The sequence below is a fragment of the Phaethon aethereus genome (assembly GCF_964289735.1).
Source record: "Phaethon aethereus genome assembly, chromosome: 20".
In the NCBI taxonomy this organism is placed as follows: domain Eukaryota; kingdom Metazoa; phylum Chordata; class Aves; order Phaethontiformes; family Phaethontidae; genus Phaethon; species Phaethon aethereus.
Window position 1 is genome coordinate 4,029,962 of NC_138596.1, and position 20,069 is coordinate 4,050,030.

Consider the following 20,069-nt stretch of genomic DNA (forward strand, 5'->3'; position numbering starts at 1 on the left):
AAGTACCGTTCGATGCTGAGGGTCTCGTGCTGAGGTTAATTCACTGCCCGGCTCCGACAGCCTTGGGGAAGGCATTTTATCTCTGTATCTTGGTGGGGTCTCTTTCCTCCATCTGCACAGCAAGGGAGAGCCCATTCCTATGGTTGGACTTGATGATCTTAGAGGTCTTTTCCAACCCTCATGATTCTACACCTCTACTTTTCAGACCGTGCAAAGTCTGACTTCTCACCAAAGTGCTTCGAGATCCTCTCATGGCTCACACGCTCAAACCACCACCTCCCCAGGCCTCCACACCGTCCCCTGTGCAGCCACGTGCTGGCCACCCCCAAGCCCTCCCCAGATGTGGGTTCAGAGACCCAGCAGCAGAGAGATGTGGGTGGGAGGGGAAAAAACTGCAGCAGGGAGAGGAACATCAAGAAAGGGACCAAGGAGCTCCCAGAGCTACGATGCATGACAGCAGTGACACGGCTACCAGCCCAGGAGCGAGGCAGCCCCTTGTCAAGCCCAGGGACCCCAGACCATCACGCAGCAAAGGCTTAGCCCCTCGCGTTCCCCCAGCCGTCCCCAGGACTGCCGTGCGCATGCTACAGACACACCTTCAAAGCGCTCTTACTTTTAAATCTTGCATTTTGCACGCTCACAGCAGCGACCTGCACCAGCCCCCCGGGGGGTCCGACCACCCGGGGGGCCCCCAGAGATGGTCCAGGGGGAGTTAAACCAGGCACAGCTCTGCCTGTCCCCACCCGAGGATCTCACCCTTCGTCTCTCAGATCATGCCTCCCACCTCAGCTCCTCGTCTCCCAACCCCAAAACCAGGGCAAGGATCCTTCTGTCCTTCCGCCCATCACGGGCTGGAGGACGCAGCGCTCCCCAGGCGGGACCGTCTCAGGCAGCGGGGCTCAGCTCACCCAGGGACCTTCTAAACCAGGGCCACCACAACGAGCAATGGTGATACCCAGGTCCCCCATCCGGCGCAGGCAGGGACATGGCCTGGCTACAGCAACCAGAACCGAGACATAAAAAGCACTTTGCACCACGGTCATGTTATCCCCTCATCCCACCCCCTCATCCCGTTCGGAGCTTCTTAACTTCAGAAACCTTCCTCCAGAGGAGTGTTGGAGTGACAGAAAACATTTTCCAAGCCTAATATCAGTTCCAGATGTTCACAGCCATTTCAGTTTGTACCTCACCCTGTAAAACACATTTCTCCCTCTCCCTCTCTCAAGTGCAGCGCCTGCTTCGTCCATGACATAATGCGCTGGCGGGCTCGGCCGTGCACACACACACGCGCTCGCGCCCTCTTCGAGAGCCCCATGTTCAAACAAAGAGCATCACTCAACTACAAAGCTGTCGCACACATGGAGTTATGAGTAATTTCCACAAGTTTTAATAAACAGTTTGGGATGTAATTGCTCTCCATCTTCTGCGCTGGCTCCCGAGCGGAGAGCTGCTCGCTCCCCGCGTGCTGGTGTTGAAAGCGTGGTTTGTTTCGCACACAAGTTCACCTCCTATTAGGCTCAGATGGTCCAAGGGCTGTGTTTTTCTAAGCGCCAGTAATAAGCCTCTTTAAAAAGCACGTACAACCGGGGGTAGCCGACCCAGGCGAGCTCCCGACTCCTTCCGCCCCGTCCCACAGCATCGCTGCCCGGCAGCGAGCAGAGGGGATGCGTGTTAGATCAGCCTCAAAACTCCCTCCTGACTCTGCTCCAAGAAGAGGAACAAGTATTTTCTGGCTCAAGGGAAAGGCTACATCTTCCAGTTGCAAAGCAAAGGGGAGGCCACGGAGTTCTGCAAGGGCGAGAGACCAGAGGCTTTTGGGGGGCAGGAGGAAGGCAGAAGGCAGGTTAGACAAGGTGCCAGGTACCATCTAGCTTGTCTCAGGGCTGAAGAGCATGTTGGCACCGCTCCAGCCCCAGCCCATGCCAGGAATCCGAATAAGACATGGTTACAACTGCACTAAAACAAACAAAACCCCCGTACAAGCACAAATAATCCACCCATTTAAACTCAGGCGATCCAAGGGATGAATGGCAGCAGCCTCAAGAGTCCTCAAACCTTGCAGAATCCTCCCAGCCCAGCGCTACCACGCTCTGCAAATACCTGTGATGCAGCTCCCAACAACGGGAGCGACCTGCTCCTACCTGCCAGCAGCCAGGAGACCGATGGAAGATCTGCCAATATCCATCCAAAGTCATCCCAATTTCATATCCCTCCCTCCCCCTCAACCCCCCGCTAAGCTTCCCCCTTCTGGGGTGACACTGTTTTTGTGGATGCTGTTCAGATGTGACGGAGATGTGGTGCAGCGTGACGGGTGGGTGATGGTGGTGAGGGGGTACCCACGGTAGGATTTTTGGCCAGGCAAAGCATGGTTCCAAGCGAAGCCTTTGAGAGCTGTAGCAGTCAGCATCTCTGCAAACCTACGCAAGGTATTTGTAAGAATCAAGTCATCTGGCATTAGGGGCCTGTAGGGTAAGAAAGGAATGAAGGCAGGAATGTTGCTTGGTTATAAACAACATAGAAAAAAAAGGAGAGATTCAGGATTGGCTTTTCTCTTTAATTGTTAATGGGGTTATTCTGTCCCAAACAGTCCCCCAGAGCAGGGAGAGGGGAGGGCAGCTCCCCACAATGAATTCAGTCGCCTGTCAAACACATGGCAGTCATAAAAGGAAAATAATAATAATAATCTGTATTTCCTACTCTGGCTGCCAGGCAAAGATCCAGCCACTTCAAAGAAGAAACCCCACGTTTCCCCGGTCTGGCCTCACCTGACCGATGTGTGAGCAATCTGGAATCCCCATCCAAAACAAAGCCCCTCCTTTGGTGGCTTGTTTTCTTTCTCCGTTACTGGAGGGGTGCCCCTCCAAGATAAAGAACAAGCTTTCTTCCATGCCGGGAAACTAGAAACATAACCCAGGGGCCACGGCCACATCGGGCAGCTCTGGAAGGGGATGCTGGCAAGAAGGTGCAGGAGAAAGCTCCTGCGGGACAGGACCGGCGTAGGAGCCAGGAACCAGAGCTCCTTCTCGCTGGGGTCTCCACAAACAGCTGGGGCCCCCCAGGTTGTGGGGTTCTGGCTCTCTCCAGCAGGAAATGTCCAGCTCTTGTAGCACAAAAGATTTGGATATGGTGGTAAGAGAAGCTGTAGAAGGAGAACAGATGGACGCAAGATGAACAGAGAGGGTGAAAACTTCCCTGTGGCTGTGAGCTGGAGCAGTTTGCCCTGTGGCAGCTCACGGCAGCAGAGGGCTTGGCTCAGAGGGTCTTACAAAATTACTGAGGAGAACAAAAAAGCCACCACCACAAGCTGAGAAAGCTTCTGACCAAGACCTAAGGACTGCCTGCATGCAACTCCCAATTTGGCTCTGAATGATCTTTCTAAGATTGCCTTCCCAATGGGGAAACACAGACAAACGACTTGCCAGGATGTCCTGCAAGACTGCAGGAGCACAGCGAGGTTCCTCCCTCCACCATCAGCCCTGTCCCCATGTTCAGTCTGGTCCCTTGGCCTCGAAGGCAGCCCAGACATGCATGCTCCACATACCTGACCTTCAAACAAATTAGATTTTTCACCACCCAAAGCGGTAGCTGTTGCAGAGCCTTGCTCCAATGATGGTGGAAACCTTCTTCCTCTGTTCCCTCACCCGGAGGGGCGCGGAAATTTGGTGCTGCCAGTGTCTGGGGGAAGTGGCCCTTTACACAAAGGTGTATCGCAGCTTTGGCCAACAATACTGGGTGCCTCCGACACGTCACCTGAGCTTTTTTTAACAGACTGCATCCAAAATCCTCAAGCAAAAAGCAGCAGGAGGTTTTGCCTGGCTTTCCACGCAGCAATAGCATCACTCAAAGTCTCAAGTGCTATTTCCTGAAATACATCATTGATTCACCCAAATCAAACCCCATCCTTCATGCCCCTCCACCATGCTTCTGGAGCATGGCTTGAAGTGCTGGCAAAGCCTTTCCAATGCGCAGAGCACTTAGTCCAAGCCTGAGCTGGGAATCAAATTCTGACACAGGGAAGTTTCAGGTTCCCCTAAAGATGTTTTGTGCTGCTTAAATGAGCCCTCTAAATATTGCAGACTACAAATTACTTCGACAGGTAAGCAAGGCAACTTAAGGTGTCCTTTCGAAGGCTGGCATGCAATGTAATATTCACTGGAACGCACAGTAAAGCCCTTGAGTTGTTGAGGGCTGATGTTCCTCCCACACCCATCATCCTGCAGCATTTCAGGCCGATCACGTCAAACAGCTGCTTCAGTCAGAAACTCCAACTTACAGCTCTCCTACCCAAAAAGGGCACACACGCTGCGTTTTTGTATTTCCCCTTCCCCTCAAGCACCCATATCTGCGGAAGCCTTCAGAAACCGCTCCTGAATGGACCGGGTTTGATACTTCATGTAATACCTTGGCTCTACCACCATTCCCCACAAAAGCAGCGTCTCTCAGCCCGGCGGGACGCAGGACGCGCCGCCGCGCGCCCTCGGCACCGAGAGGAGCGTGCCCTTGGCAGCTGCACCCACCTGTGTAGAGGTCCGTGTCTGTGTACTCGTCCACCTTCTTGTGCTGCAGGACGTAGTCAGACACCTTCGTCCCAATGGCAGGCTGCACGTCCAGCCACTCCAGAGAGACCACGGTGCTGGAGGGCTCCACGGTGGGGGAGAGCCGCAGGCTGGCCAGGAGACAGAAAAGAAACCAAGTAAGACACCAGCTCCCTTTCTGGGGGGGAATCCACCTCTACAGGCAGCACATCCCCAGGCAGGGCTCACACTCACACACAGGGATGAGCACACAGACCCACGAGCACGGGCGGCACAAGGGATAAGGTAGGGGAGCATGGAAGAACTTCCAGTTGAAGGTCAGCTGGGTCCAGCCTACTGCGATGCGCGTCCTTACCTCCCCTGCTCCTGGAAAAGCCCGGGTCATGCACGCGCAACCACGCGACCTTCACGCCTAAAGGGGCCTTCATCTCCTGGGAGAACTGCTGGACTCCAGCAGCCCCACAGGGAACCAAGGGCCAGCCGCGCAGGAGCCAAAGGGAAGGGGAGGATCCAGCTTAGCCTTCACGCAACCCAGCGGGGTTGAATCTACAGGAGGGGAGGGTCCGGTCCGCACCGCCGGCGAGCGGAGGCCAGGGAGGGTGGGAGGCAGAGCCGGGGCAGCTGTGGCTGTGAATTTACCCAGCTGCAGATGAGCAAGCCTCTGCTGGGCGTGAGCAAAAGCCAACACAGGGCAGCTGCGCAGCAGCTCCTGCCCGGGCCAGGGCCCTCGTGGGGAGGGGCGAAGGCAGAGCAGCTTTGTGCTCCCGGCCGCTCTTTGCACCAGGGCAAGCGACAACACAATGTACAGGGCTACGGAGAGGCCGGCTCCAAGCACATGAGCGTGTTTGTTGAACTCGGGATGGGAAACAAATCTCCTCCAAGGATACTGGCTCACTAAGAAGGTGTTCCGCTCCTTGTGGATCGCTGGAGCCAGTCTTCCTGCTTTCTCAGCTAATTTCCCATCAGTTTGCTCCTGATCTGCTCTTGCTCTGACAAGCCACAATGAATTGCACTGTAATTCCATTTCTTTCAGCATTTGAAATCCCATTCTACAAGCCCTGCTAATCAGGTGATGAAAATGTATAAGGAAACCTTCCAGGGCCACAGCCGGAGCCAGGATATCCTAAAGGCATCAGTCACACAGCGAGGAGCGCTGGACTGCAGCCCCGGGGCTCGAAGGCGAAAGGAAGGAGGTGCCCATGGGCTGAGCCTGCGGGAAAGGGGCTGGTGTCGGGGGGCCGTGAGCCACGGGAGGGTCTCGCACTGATACGTACACAGGCGGAGGGAGAGGGCTGCAGTTCGGAAGTCCGTTCTCATCGAAAGCGCTGAGGTCACACCTGCACCAGTCTTCGATAACATCGCCTTTCCCCGAGCACCAGTATGAGCTCATCAGGGCTCCCTTGAAAGCCTGATGTGAGAACAAAAAGCGTGAACACGTGTGCTAAAGACTTGGTGAAATCCGGCCAGCGGCTTGGCCGCGTGGTGCTGAACATCAGGGCTGTGTGTGCACAGAGCCCCGGGATCAGGAAACGGAGCGAGGTCCTCCACACCTCTGCCACGGACTCTCTGCATGGCCCTGGGCAAGTCCCTTCACCTCCCTGTGCTTTAGCTCCCGCTAAAGGATGCCGGCTTATCCCCGGGTGCTGCTTTTGGTGTGGGGACGAGGAGTGTCTGCACGATGCCTCGTACAGAGAGGATCCCCTGTGATGGAGGACCGAGCTGCCTGAAGAAACACAAACATAAGCCCATTTGTGATGCTGGAGACCATACGTAGGGTACCTTTACACTGCTGCTGTGCCCAGTGAAACTATTCCATGCGCCCATCCCATAGCTGTTTCTGTACCTGCAAATAAATTCCTACATCCTCAGCAGCACAGACCACTTCATGCTTCTCATAGGTTTGTAATTCATACAAGCTGCTGGCAAATTGCTGCTTTATTCACTTGCATAAGGAATACCCACAAGCGAAACAGCAGGATCTGGAAGAAAAAAATAAAACCCTGTAAAATACTTGCAGGGTCTTCCCCAGCCGGGCAGTGTCCCCTCTCAATGGATCCCCAGAATAACAGCGGTCCATCTTGCTGGGATCTGAGGCTGAAACACTTTGACTGAATTCCCAGGTCTAACTCCACAGTGTCTTCCCTGCGCTCATCCCGCAGCTCGGGGCAGTCGGTGTCGGTCCCCGCGCTGCAGGACGGGGCGTCCCTTGCTCCATACCCTGCTGTAGTTCAGGCTTCGTGGCGATTCCTCCTGCTACCTTTGCCTGTCGTGCCTAATTAAACCTCCAGCTTGGAAGAAAGCAGCTCTCCCTGCCCACACACACGGACGACGTTCAACCCGACCCCGTGAAGCCACAACGCCCTGCTAGAATAATCGTTACACCAAAACTTCAGCCACTAAAACAAACCTCTTTGTAATGCTTTTGACCTTTTAAAAGGCACAATCGTGGGGCCAAAACGCCTTCATGGGTCCTCACCCACAAACAGCAGCCTCGCTGCCAGCCTCCACGCAACCCAGCTCGCAGCAGCGCTAATTCCGCCCATTCAAAGCCGCCTGCGGATGCCTGGCCCCAGCGATACCGCCCGTGCCGCCAGGTTACGCCTTAAAGATAAAAACGTGCCCTTTGAGGAGGACAGGGATGGCTCCAGCAGCTGCGACATTTAGCAAGAAACTCTAGGAAAAGCGCCATGCCGGGGAGGTTTCTGAAAAGCGGAGGTATAAATAGAGCCTGACGTCAGGGCTCCCATTGTCCGGGGTTTTGTCGCTCTCCCCAAACACCCCCAGCACCTTTAATGAGGCGCCTCGAGGCTCTCACCTCTGAAACATTTTCTGCTTTCCAAGTGTTTACAAAATGGGACTGTTCCAGAAGGGGCGGGGGGGGGGGAAGGAAGGAAAAAACACGTGAAAAAGAGAAAATGTGACATTATTTTATTTCATTCTTTAGAATGTAATTGAAGTGCTGGGCTGGAAAGGACGTCGCAAAGTAACTGGAGAGCAGGGAAGACAGAGAGGAGTTTATCCGACACATGGATAAATGGGTGCAGATACATTTCTGTAGAGAGCGGCGGGTCTGTGCGGGATGGAAACAGAAAGCCATGCATGTAGATGGATGGGGAAGCGTGCGCGCGCCCAAGGGAGCAGGATAAACACGTATGTTGTGGGTAGATGCGTGCACGGACACGCGCTGTGGGCGAAGACGGATGCTGGGTGACCCCTGGAAGAGCTGCACTGTCACGCCAACAGCACCGCTCCGCTGCCGGCGTCCCCAGCCCCGACCCCGCCGCTCGGCACGCTCCCTCCCTGGCCCTCAACCCAGGGGAGAAATCCCAGCCGCCCCATCCGTGCCCTTTAGCCAGATCCAATAGTAATTTCTTCCCTTCTATCTCCTTTCTCCCGACGGTAAGCGCAAGGCTGGATGAGCAATCCCCTCTGCTCCACCCGCCCAGCCTCGCGCAAATTTTAATTAGATCCTGCAGGTACCCAGCCGTCATCTGCCTTGTGTCAACCTTCACACAAACGAGGTTAGCTGATCGATGCGTCCTTCCATCGCACTCATTAAGGCGCGCGCACCTACACGGGTTACCCGGAGCACGCCTGGCCCCCGCTGCTGGCTGCGCCTCGCGCCCGCTGCCGGCGCCGGCTGGCGTCAGGCTCGGGCTGGGGCGGCCGGGCAGCCAGGACCTGCCTTCCCTCACTTACCAGCGGGATTTCCAGCCAACGGTCTCCGGCCTTTTCCCGTCGGCGCCGGGGAGCGCGCGTTAAAGGGTGGGCAAGCGGCAAGAGCGAACTGACGGGGGAAAGGGGTCAGATCGCAGGCGGAGGGGGCGAAGCTCCCCGCACCAGGGTGTTCAGCCCCGCTTCGGGAGGCTCTGCGCTCGCCCCAGGAACACTAGCCTGCTCCCTGCGGCCACGCACTCGCTGCACAGAAACTCCAGGACAAACGGAGGGTCTCGGTGAGCTTCGAGGAGTCTGGGGTCCTCCCAGCCCCGAAGCCAGGTACAGCTTTTGCTGCAGCTCACGCGCAGCCCACCCTTCCCTCCCTCCCGTCCCCCGGCCCGGGCCAGGCGCCGGCTGCAGGGGCAGGGGCTGCTCGCAGGCCCTCGTAGTGCTCGGCAGTCAAGGCCGCCTTCCCGTGCGAAGGCGGCGGCTTTCACCAGCCCAGCAGGCGTCTGCTCCTCTACAGGTGGCAACCACATGTGGCTGCCTTTCTCCTCCGGACAGCGTAGCTCAGGAGGTGTGGGACTGCTCGCACAAACCCAGGGGAATGGCGGCTGCCACCTAAACCAGGAGCCCAATGGCACAGAAGGACCAACGGCAACGGACAACGGACACAGCAAAGGTGCCGACACCCATCCCGTGGGCAGCTGTAGCGTTTGGGAGAGCTGCCGATGGGAACGCATGGGGACTTCCCTGGTCTGCGGTGGCCAAGGACAACCTTCCCCTCCTGCCTTGGAGCGGGCACCTCCACATCTCCTGTCCTTCCCTGCTGCCGTGCTTGGAAACACTCGGCAAACACTCTCCTCCCTGCCAGGAGACAGCACACACAAGACGACGACCATCTCCAACACGACATCTCCGCATCGGATACTGCCATGGCGGTCACGCCAAGCTACTGAGCTGGGAAACCCCAACAGGCTCTGGAAGTGTGAAGGTCTTCCCAGGAGCAGCCCTGCCTGCTGGCGATGGCGGAGCGGCCCCCGACGCACCGTCCCGCGCTCGCCAACCACTCCCCGGCATCTCAACGCCCCTCTGTGCCCTAAGGCAATTTTATCTTTCATTTAAAAGTATCCAAATCGTATTGTTTCCCTGTGAGTCAGCCCATTTAGTTTATGTCCTTCAGTGCCAGAGGGGAAATTTATGAGATGAGAAACTGGCTCGAAACGTTTATTTTCTAGATGACGAGTCATGCCATTAGATATATAGCATTATGAATCATAGGAACAGCATCTAATTTGCTCTTAAAGGTATAATAGGTCTGACTCCCCACACCCATACACACACATATATTGGATTGATAGTTCCCCCATAGGATGGCTAGTTCATTTGTTTTGACATGAGCAAGACTTACAGGACCATAAAGTCCCATCTTACCATAAGTTAAGCCTATTCATAAAAAAAATATTAGGGAAACGAATGATCAGCTAAGCACATTTATCCTACACTCGATTGCATATGGATCTTTCTCCTGTTGTTATTTGTGCTCAGGGGGAGGCCGTTTGGCCCCGTTTTATAGCTTAGACGCTCTGCAACAGAATATAGAAGAACATTTCCTTTGTCCTCTGTTAGACCTGGCCGATGGAAGGAGAAGCATTAAGTTATTTCTGACCGTGGGTTTTCTGTTGACATCCCCAGAGAGGTAAATTATAGGAACCTTTCAGATCAGCATTTGCAGGACTCAGCACGCACCACAGGGGCTGGGGTTTCCACATGGGGTACTGGAAAGGGCATGTGTTGGGTGCTTCTCTGTGTTCGAACATCTGCTCTTCTCCACGCCTGATAGGGAAGTGAAAATCTGGCTCAAAGTTGTTTCTTTGAGTCTAGGTTTCTTTGTGGTTGGTACGCACACCTCGGTTTCTGGAAAAATTAAAAAGGAAATACAAGAGAAATGCAAAAATAAGCGCAGATGAGCATGCAGGCTGGACAGAGATATGCTGGAGATATCGGAGATGGCCTAAAAGTTGGCAGTTTGGTACATTTTGGGTTTTGCACCAGCTTCCCTGCTCTTTGCTTGCTTGTTTGTTTTTTTTCTTCTAAATGTAGAAGGAAGGGAAGAAGAGTGGAAGCAGGGTCATGCCGGCGGACAGGCTCAGCCTCGTGTCCGGACAGACCTTCCCGTTTGCAGGAGGGCAACTGAGCCTGCACGCTGCCACCGCCTCGGCGCAGCCCCGTCCCACCTACCACCAAATCCAACTGCCCGGCGCCGCGGCCCCAGGCAGAGCCCGACACAACCCGCCGCTGCCCGCAGCTCCCGGCCGCTGCCGTGCTGCCAGCAGTCCGTAGACAGCAATAGCAATGCTGACTGTTCATCAAGGGAAAGAAGACTACGGGATGTAGGCTCCAGCCTGGATTTCACAGCCTGCACGGGATGATACCATGATGATAGGGTAGCTGGAGGAAAGGCTTTTCACACCTGTACAGTAATGCTCGGTGCCGTTCACAGGAGACAAACGCTGCTCCTTAGTCTAGACATCCCCGGGAGGAGGAGGGGGGGAGAAAGGAGGAAAACTAAGGATTTCCCAGGCCAGAGACTCTTTCCAGGATAATGCAGTTCGCGTCTGAAAGTCTGCTCCGGGTTCACAGCAAAGGAGGATGAAGTTTCCCTGCTGCTGTTGGCAGGTGATCTCATCTTGTGCTGCTCACACCCTGCCTGCCTCCGGCTGCCTGTCCCCGGGGAGCAAGATCACCAGCACTTCATCCCGGGAAGGCACATCAGCGGTTTGCCGGAAAGGTCAGGGTGCTGGAAGGGACCCAGGGTGGGCAGCATCCTGGTTTCTGTTATTTATGGGATCCGAGGGAGCAGCAGAGGACACTGTAAAACCTGGCAGCAGGGGAAATAAAAGCCTTCGCACTGCAGCGAGAGTCCCGTCCTGGGGAGCCGGCTCCGCTTTCACACCTCGGCTACAAAGCTCCCCATTATAGCACAACCGGGGCGTTACAATGCGGCTATTCTTCCCCTGGTAACGCGAGTCGGATGTGGGCTAGGGCTGCAGCAGGATGCTCAAGTGCGCGAGGAGGAGGACGAGGGCCAATTAGGAGATATTAAAACAAAGCAAAAACAAATTAAAAAAAAAAATAAAACCCACACCCCAGACCAAAACAAAAAACCTCGCCTCAACAATACAAACGCTGTCCCCATTCGCCCTGGCTCCCTTTCAGCTTTGGCGGTGGAAAAAAGAAATCCCTGGCACCGGCTCCCCAGGCCTTCAGGGGCTGCTTCGGGGAAGCTGCGTATGCGCAGGGCGGGTCGCTGCCCTCCAGCGGCTCTGCCTTTGGGTCTGACAGGGGCCAAAGTGAGCCCTTGGCCGCGGGGACGCCTCTCACCCGGTGCCCATAGCATCTTGAAAAACCTCACCCTCCTCCTGCCAAGCCCAAGATGGGCAGAGGACATCAGGAGAACCAGCCCTGAGATACAAGGCAACGGGAAGGGCCCAGATATCTGCCCTCCTGAATGGGATTCAAGGGGTATGGCCAAACTCTTCCCTCAGAAATCAGTCTCAGTTTGACTTCTCCAGCCTCTGCCTCAATTCCTCTGTCCCTCCTCCTCAGGCTAACGTTTCTCCTAGTCCTGCTCACGCCTAGGATCGGTCTCCTCCAGGCACGTCTCTGATCTCCACTTACAGAGGTTTGCTTCCCTCCGGGCTGAACCGGGGTGGTCGCACGGACAATGTTTATCCAACGGAGTCAAGGGCTCCTCTCCAAGGCACAGCTGTGATTTCAAAGCCAGCAGCAGAGCTCAGATGATGCCCAACAAGGCCATCTACTGCTGGGGGAGCACGGGGTCTTGGAGCAACAGCACCAGGCTCCTGGGGTACTGGGTTTCTCAGGTATGTTCTTTTTCACCTGCTCTGCCCTTTGAGGGCAATGTCAACACCAAAGGTGGGAGGTCACAGCACCAGTGATACACTTGGATGCTCCAGCTCCTGGCCCAGGGGCTGGAGAGCCGCAACGGCGAGCCCAGTCTGCACAGACGAGGGTGGGCTCCCCACTGCCCCGACGGACTGGCAGCAATGGAGGTACGGTGGATGCATTTCACCGTGTTGTGGGCCCTTTACACCGTCCACCCTGGTGATTCAAGGTTGGTATAAATGCATAAAAGGGCTCCAAGTACACAGCCAGGGCACGGCTCCATCACGCTGTGCCTTAGAACAGTGAGTGTGAGACAACCTTGACCCCAAGACCTGACCAAGAACCACCAAGAGAAGACATCAACACAAGCTACACTTTGCACTTCAGCTGAAATACAGCCAGTGGAGTGAGCGAGCGAGCAGCAGGGGCTTGGAGATCAGCTGGACCCAGGAGGAAAAACACCACCGGTTTGTGCATCTCCCCCCGAAGCTGCCACCACCCCTTTGCCATCGTCTGTGCGAGCAGCTAGCCTGCTCCGGGGGGAGGAAAGACACGTGCTCCATCGTCATCAGCGCATCCTCAGAGCGAGCTGAGAGTAAGTAGCTTGAAGGATGGAGGACAGGAGGGATGAAAGAGGAGCCTTGCCCTCTCTTTGCCCCTGCTTGCCTTCTGGCCCGTGATAACCCAGCCGGCCGAGCTTGGGCAGTGGCTGGAGCCGGCCCAGCACTCCCCAGGGCCACCAGCAGGGGCTGGGCACGCTCATGTCCTCGCTGCCAGTGCCCTGGCCAAGGGAACACTGAAGGCAGGAGGAAGAACAGAGGACAAACAGGAGGGACTTCGCCTGCCCCCTTCCTGCCCATCACTGGCCATGGCTGCTCTGCAGCCCTGGCATCCCTGCTGAAAGTGGGCAGTGCAGGGCGGAGGTGCTCCCAGATGCACCGAGTCTTCCAGGTCTCAGTGCCGCTCCTTGGGCCGGTGCTGGCCGCGGGAGGGAAGGGGAAGCAGGGCACCCCGCTCCTCCCGGTGCCTCTCAGGGTAGCTGCCTGGCTCGCCTTCCTGCAGCCCGGTCCAGGGGACATGGAGGTTTGCAGAATATGCAGACCTGGCGTCTCGCCCTCTCAGACCGTGCCTCTTGGTGGGCTCCAGGTCTCTGCTGGGCAGCAAGAAGTATTCCATGGGGTGAGGGCAAGCACGAATATTTTGATGGCACCACAGAGCAGCGAGGAGGAGGAAGGCCATGACAGCCTGGCACTCTCACTGGGCGATGCGCAGCGCTTTGCTCCTTTAGCTCCAGGACGTTCACTAGAGGGAAGCAGCCAGGGTTGTCACGTCTCTCTTCTCTCCCATCACATGCCCTCAACAGCATCCTGCCCTCGATGTCAGGGGCATTTTGCCAGCAGAAAGCCCCACAAAGGGTAGAAGCTCTTTGCTGTTGGCTCTGGCCAGCCACTGACACTGGTGGAGGTTTCCGCCACAGTCCTGCAGTGGAGAATCTCCTCCAGCTTCATCTGAACACAGCAGTGCAAGGACCACCGCTTTGACCACACTCCGGTGTCTGCGCTGCTGCAGAGCACAAGGGAGATGTGGGCAGACGGCATCGATCAAAATAAGATCAGGTTCCAGAGACGTCCAGGGAAGCCACTGCCAAGGTCACTGCTTCTCTGTCTCTTTACATCTCTTCAAGTCATGTTGTGGGCATTTCAACCGAAGAGCAATGGAGCTGTAACAGCAATGGTGCTATAAACCTACTTGGACTAGTTTAACCTCACCAGCTGACTGGGACCAGTGGAGAGAGGACTCCAGCACTGCTTCTGTTCCAGCAAGCTGTCCTTCCCCCGTGAAACCTCCCACCCACCGCCACATCAGCCATGACTGCCATGAAAAAACCATTCAACAAAGCCCTTCAAAAGGTGCTCGGACTTTCAAACACATTTCCTTGACTCTGGGAAGCTCCTTGCCCACCCCAGCACCGCCAGAGTCCCCAGCCAGGCTATCAGCAATGATGCAAGTTCTCTAACGAATGCCGTTAAACCACAGGAGGAAACAGAAACACCTCCTAGTAGGGGCTCGATGTGTAGAGTTTTCATTGCACGCAAGAAGGAAAGGGGAGGACGTCAGTAACCAGCAGTGCCTTGCCCCAGGCACCCAACATGCTGCTCCTCCCCGCTGCTGCGAGCCGGGGCGATGCCTGAGCGGGATGGGGGAGACAGCCCAAACCCCTGCTGATCACACACAGCCAAGAGTTTCCTTAAGCTCACGGCCCAAATGCCTCTGGACAAATGCTCCCTGGGCAGCAAAAGGCAAAACCCGACTCCCGAAGCCCTTCTAAATTTCAAGCCCTTGCTTCAAAGCAAAAAGAAAACAGCAGTTCCCATGGAAATAAAGAGATTTCCAAATTATTTTGTGCGGGCAACGCAATATATTTTCACCTAATCTCCCTCTTGGAAATGGTCAGTTTTAGCTGAAATCAAATGTGTATGCATAGAAAAATTGCAAATCAGCCCAAGGCAGACACCCAGCACGGAAACTTAAACCCCGGCACTTAAGGCTCTGTCAAGGTCATCAGCAACCAAGACCACGGTCTTGTACCACGCGGTAGCTGTAAATTTTAAAAAGTGTATAACTCACCGCACAGAGGCAGATGAAAAGACAAACCTAGTAAAAAAAAAAAATACACATACTGAAGTGGGCAAAATGTCTTCACCTGTGCCTTGCCTCACCTCTGCTGCTTATTCCCTTTCAGCAAACTTTATAGGTGTTAGCATCCACCTTACTAATGACGTGTACAATTATCTATGTGGACGTATACGCAAAGAGAAAGATTTTCATTTTTTACAATTATTATTTTGTTAATACTACGGGAGAACTGGGATCCACCCGCAGCTCCCATAAGGTCAGCATTTGCTGTATCGATCGAGTATTATCCACACGAAGAGAAAAAGCAGGCAGGGGAGCGCTCCGCTGCGGATGCTGCGCTCGGAGGTGCAGGACTTGGCTCAGCCCAGGCATCTGCAAATCTTGTTTATGCCACAGGCAAACGCCACTCCGCTAGTGCCTGGGACCCGCCCCAGCCTCCTACTTGACGCTGAAAAAGGACATTTCATCATCCAGACCGTACACGAGACGCTCCCGACAGCACCCCCGCTTTGGGAGCCTACCCTGCTGCGCAGAGCCAAGAAGCGGCGTAAGCCGGCGGCGTTCAGGCACGCTCGCAGCGGACCGGGGCACGCCGCCGGCTCTCGGCCACAGGGCGATGCCCCCGCGGAGGTGGCGGCTTCCCACCGCCCCCAGACCCCTGCCCTTTCCTGGGCGTCCTCCCTCCCCGCTCACGGGGGAAGGCGAGGGGCAGGGCGTGCCGCGGCCGCCGCGAGCACCCCGCGTCCCCGCGCTCACGATGCCGCGGGAGGTGCAGCGACACGTTCTCGCACAGGCAGCACTAACCCTGCACCAAACCATCCTCTCGGGGGCACGGGCACGGCTACCATCGGCTCCAGCTCCTCCGGAGAGGTGGGTGCAGGTTCACCCAGCCCAGGCTGCCCGGCAAAACCTCCAGTGCCGAGAGGTGAGGTTTGTGCCGTGATGGCAGCAAGCCCCTCCAGCAGCAACGGATTCCAGCTACCCGGCACCAGGACGGGTCCCTGCCCGTGGGGCAGCGGCGGGAGGAGAAGGGGAGAAATAAATACCCTGCAGCAGAGAGAAGGGTGAGAAGCGAGCTGGGGAGGAAGGGATGGAGGCAGCAGGACAGCAGATCAGATGAAGGTTTAAGAAGTGAGCAAGAAGGGGAAAATAAAGTGCTGGAGCCGGTGCGAGACAAGGGATTCACACTGAGGGACTAGGAATAGCCAGGAAAAAGGAGGAGGGTCAGGGAAAGCAAAAAGCACTCCCTGTGTCCTGTTGCGGCAAGGGTGGGGATGGCCTCGGACGGGCTGCAGGGACGGGGGGACGAGGGGGCCTGCCCTCAAGAGAAGCCCACAGCCAAAACGAGACCCCATCCAGCTGGGGTGGGGCAGTCAGAGAGGACAGTGTGCGCTGACCTGCACCCCACCCCAGGACCCTCCGCTGCGGATGGAGCAGGGTGACCTGTCCTGGCACGCACTGCTCGCTGCCGGCTCCCCGTGTCCCCTGAGCCCCTGCTCCAGCAGCCGCCCGAATCCCTCGCCTTGCCACCTCTAACGCCAGCACCGCTGGTCGCGAGCACCCTTGGGGGCACTCAGACACGGCACCCTTGCACAGACAGGCTCCCCGGGGCTGCCCCTCCACCTCTGGGTGAGCAGGCGGAAGGAGGAGGAGGGATGCATTGCATGCAGCCCTCTGGAAGACGGCTGGGGCTTCTCTCGTTTGCTTGCTTCACTGGGGTTTTGTTTGTTTGCGTGTGTGTTTGCTGGTTTTCCCGGTGCCTCAGCAGAAAGCACAACGCCGGCTGTGCTCCAGCTGCAGCGGAGGGGGCCAGCCCTCCGCACGAGCCAGGGGAGGGAGGGAAGGAGGCTGCTGCTGGAGAAACACAGGCTCCAGCTCCCCAAGACAAGGAGGTGTCCCAGGCGAGCCCGCAGGGCAGGCGGCATCGGCAGGGCTGGGCGGACAGGTGAGGATGAGGAGGGGACCTTGCAGCTAGGGCCAGAGAGGCAGGGTGGCATTGCCACCTGGGCGCAGGGCTCAGAAGGGGAGCTGGTGGTGAGCAGGGTCCATGGAGATCCCCCAGATCCTGCTGCGATCTGCTCGCCTTCACTGTTACCCCTTTCCCCGCTAGCTAACCTACCTCTTGTACCCCGAAAGGAATTGTCTTCTTGCAGGTTGCTGCTGGGAAGCGCATCTTTCTTGTCCGAAGGAAACCAGCTTTCCCACTGCTCTCCCTGTACCCGTAACACCTCATCCCAGCACTGCCTTGGACATGCTGGTAACGGTAGCTCAATGTCTGCACAAGAGCTGCCCAGTGGGAAGAGCAGTCATGGGAGGGGAAAGGATGCAGGGTGTGGAAAATAGTGAGAGAAAGGGAGTTTGGGGAAAGGAGCTGGAAAGAGAGAGGAACCGAGATATGGAAGTCGGGCACAGCTGCATGGAAGAACCAGGAGGGTTGATAGATGGGAAAGCAGGAGCAAGATCAAGAGGTGGGCAAGGAGGGACAGTCCCAGTAAAGGACTTGGGTGCCAGGAGAAGCATGGGGGCTCTTTTTCCCCTGGATCTGGGAAGAGGATGAAGCATCATTCCTGGTGGTCACACCTCCACATGCTAGGACTGCTTCCCAACCTGCAGCCCTCTGCGTCCCACCCGCAGCTGCTGCGCGCTGGCTCACTCCAGGCATCTTAATCAAGTGCAGGCTCAGTGCTAATAAGTGACTTTAAGGAGGTCTGTCATTTTTGGACCTGAGATTGGGGTTAGAGGGCTGCGGAGTGGGGCGGGGGGCGGCAGCGAACCGAGAAATCAATCTCCACAGGATTAACGCTGAAGTTCTTGCAGGAGGCAGAGGAGCCCAGCCCCAGGGAAGGGTGACCTCCAGCTTGGCTGGTCCCTCCTGGAGTAACAGTGACCTCCTGTGGCTGCGGGACTGTCCCAAGGGGCTGGTTATTCCCTCCCTCTGCACCCTCTTTGCAAAGCCGTGCTGGAGCCCTGCAGGTCTTTGCCCACCCCTCGCACAGCTTTGGCTGAGATCTCAGAGCCAGGAGTGAAAGACTGATCTGATGCCTGGCTCCTAAGACCCCTCCGCAGGACGCATCCTGTACGCTGGTGCCTGCTGTGGGTGGACAGCGGCGATGACCTGGCTGCTTACAGCATTGCCTTCACCGTACTGAGGCAGGGAGACACAGGTCTGCGAGGGCTGTAGGTGGTGGGCAGCAGGATCTGCCAGCTCCATCGCTGACACCATCCTGAAGTGTTCCCCAGCAAACATGCACACGAAAACACTGCCTCGCTCCGGGAAACCCAACATTTATGCAGAGGCTGAGGAAGGCAGATTTGAGAGGTGACTAAGGCAGGGCGATAGTGGTGGAGCTGGTCCGTCACCTGCTCACTCACCTCCCTGGTATCGTTGTCCTGGATCAGAGCGTACAGAGGCACCACTCGGTTGATCTCCAGCAGAACCGGTGTAGGGCTGAGCTGCTCCTTGCCCGGGCGCCGGCACAAATGGCAAGTGGATGGGCAGCGCCCTTTCTCCTCACAGTGAATCTCCACACCTGAGATGAGGTGGTCATCAGACAGCATCTGTGCTGTCAGCAGGCCTGAGAGATAGGTGATGAAGGGCATGGATTTCAACTCCTTCTTGTTCCCAAGTTCAGTTGTTTCTGGTTTAGGGAGAGGGAAGAAACCAAAAAACATTAAATAAACCTCAGCACAGTCACCTTCTCAAATCCGGACTTTGCTGCAGCCAGGATAAATGCAGCTGTTGAAGGTGTAGGCCAGGTGGGAGCAGGACACCAGAAAGGTCAAGGAGAGAAGGAGAGAAAAAGGACTTGCAGGTGACTGCTCGGGAATGGGTAGAAAGCGTGAGCATTTCTAGACAAACACTTTTAGAGTGACAGAACTGACCATGTTCTCCTTTTTTGTAACTTGCATATTCATTTTCTGCACTTCAAAATGAAACAAAACCACCGAAGTATATCTTTCCTGCCAAAGAGAAACCTCTCCAAAGGGACCAGGTCAAAGAGCTGAGTGCCCTCACCTCCACCCCAATGCCAGTCCTCTCTAGTCCCTGTGGTCCTTAGCTTTGTCTCTTGGGTGACACATTATCCAGGGCACTGAGACGGATCCAAAGGAAGCTGCAAAGAGACTACATTGTGGGATGAAGCCCCTTGGCAGAAGGGGTAAGCAGGTACCGGAACAAACTCACTGCATGGGGAATAGATGGAGGGATTACCAAAACTGTCAACACTCTGCTTTCAGGAAACATTCAGGCCTTTGAAACACATTGTGAAACTTCGTGGTGGTCTTAACCATGAGGCAATAAACCTGGAGAGCCTTACTTTGTTCTGCCTTGGTCCAAATGCTCTCTAAGGACAAGGAAAGTATCGCATCCCTGAGCAAAGGAGACAGGACTGCCATCTTTGTCCTGTTAAACTCTTTATCTATAGACACTCTTCTTGGGTTGATGCAAGAAGGAAGGTCCAACCTTCAGAGCCTGGTGATGAGCCTATAGAAGAAAAACCTTTCTCCATCCTATGCCTGAATGAGGCTCCCAACACCATAAGCTGGATGGCTGTTGCCTCTGGCAACATTCTCCCAGTCCCAAGAAGAAGCTGTAGAGAAATGAGGATTGCCTCAATGCCCTCGGCTTGCAGTGACATGCAGCTGATCTGGCAAGGCACTAGTCAATTAGAAATACAAGTAAACACAGTATTCATTCATGACTTCCAAAGCCCTTCAGGCTAGGGACAGCCCTTCCCTGCTGTCTGGCTGTCAGGGAACACTTTTGTGTGCAGGATCAATGCTGTCACGGGAAGAACGAGCAAATTCCAATCAACCCATCTTTCAGTGGCATAAAAGGGGGGCAGTTGCTAAGATAAATTAAAACCAGGCTGTGAAGAGATGTCTCGACATCTAGGGAGACACTGGGATACACAGACATGGAAAACGAGAGTTGGAGCTGGTTCTTGGAGATATCATTTTCTGGAAGAGCAGCTCCAGGCAACTTCAAGCCTCATAAGGGAAAGCCATGAAGCCATGATAAACTGGGTGGCTCAGAAAGAGCGAAGCTACGAGGCGATACCATAAGCCTCTGCTCACTTCTGGGTAAGAGCAACATTTTTTTCAACATTGCAACTAAACTACTTTTAGAAGAGAAAGAAGAAGATGACAATAACAATTCTGGGCTGCAAAGCTTCTTCATCAGAGCTCAAGCAGTGGTTTCAGCAATCCTCCACAGGGAAAGAAATTTTGGAGCCATGCTTTAAGAGAGAACATGAACACAGAGCTGAAGTGAAAGTAGAATCAGTTATCTCATGATTGGCAATAGGATATCAAACCTTCCTCCCTGAATTA

General features: G+C 55.5%; 1 protein-coding gene across 5 annotated transcripts in view; it reads right to left on the bottom strand.

Moving 5' to 3' along the window:
* ASTN2 (astrotactin 2) overlaps positions 1-20,069 on the bottom strand; it is a 358,363-nt gene that overhangs the window by 86,995 nt on the left and 251,299 nt on the right. For all 5 annotated transcript variants that reach the window (XM_082009184.1, XM_082009183.1, XM_082009180.1 and 2 more), the window contains 3 exons: positions 18,111-18,376; positions 5,810-5,943; positions 4,518-4,666 (listed from right to left, as the gene is read on the bottom strand). In XM_082009184.1, the coding sequence (XP_081865310.1) occupies positions 4,518-4,666; positions 5,810-5,943; positions 18,111-18,376 (549 nt within the window). The remainder of the gene's footprint in view (positions 1-4,517; positions 4,667-5,809; positions 5,944-18,110; positions 18,377-20,069) is intronic.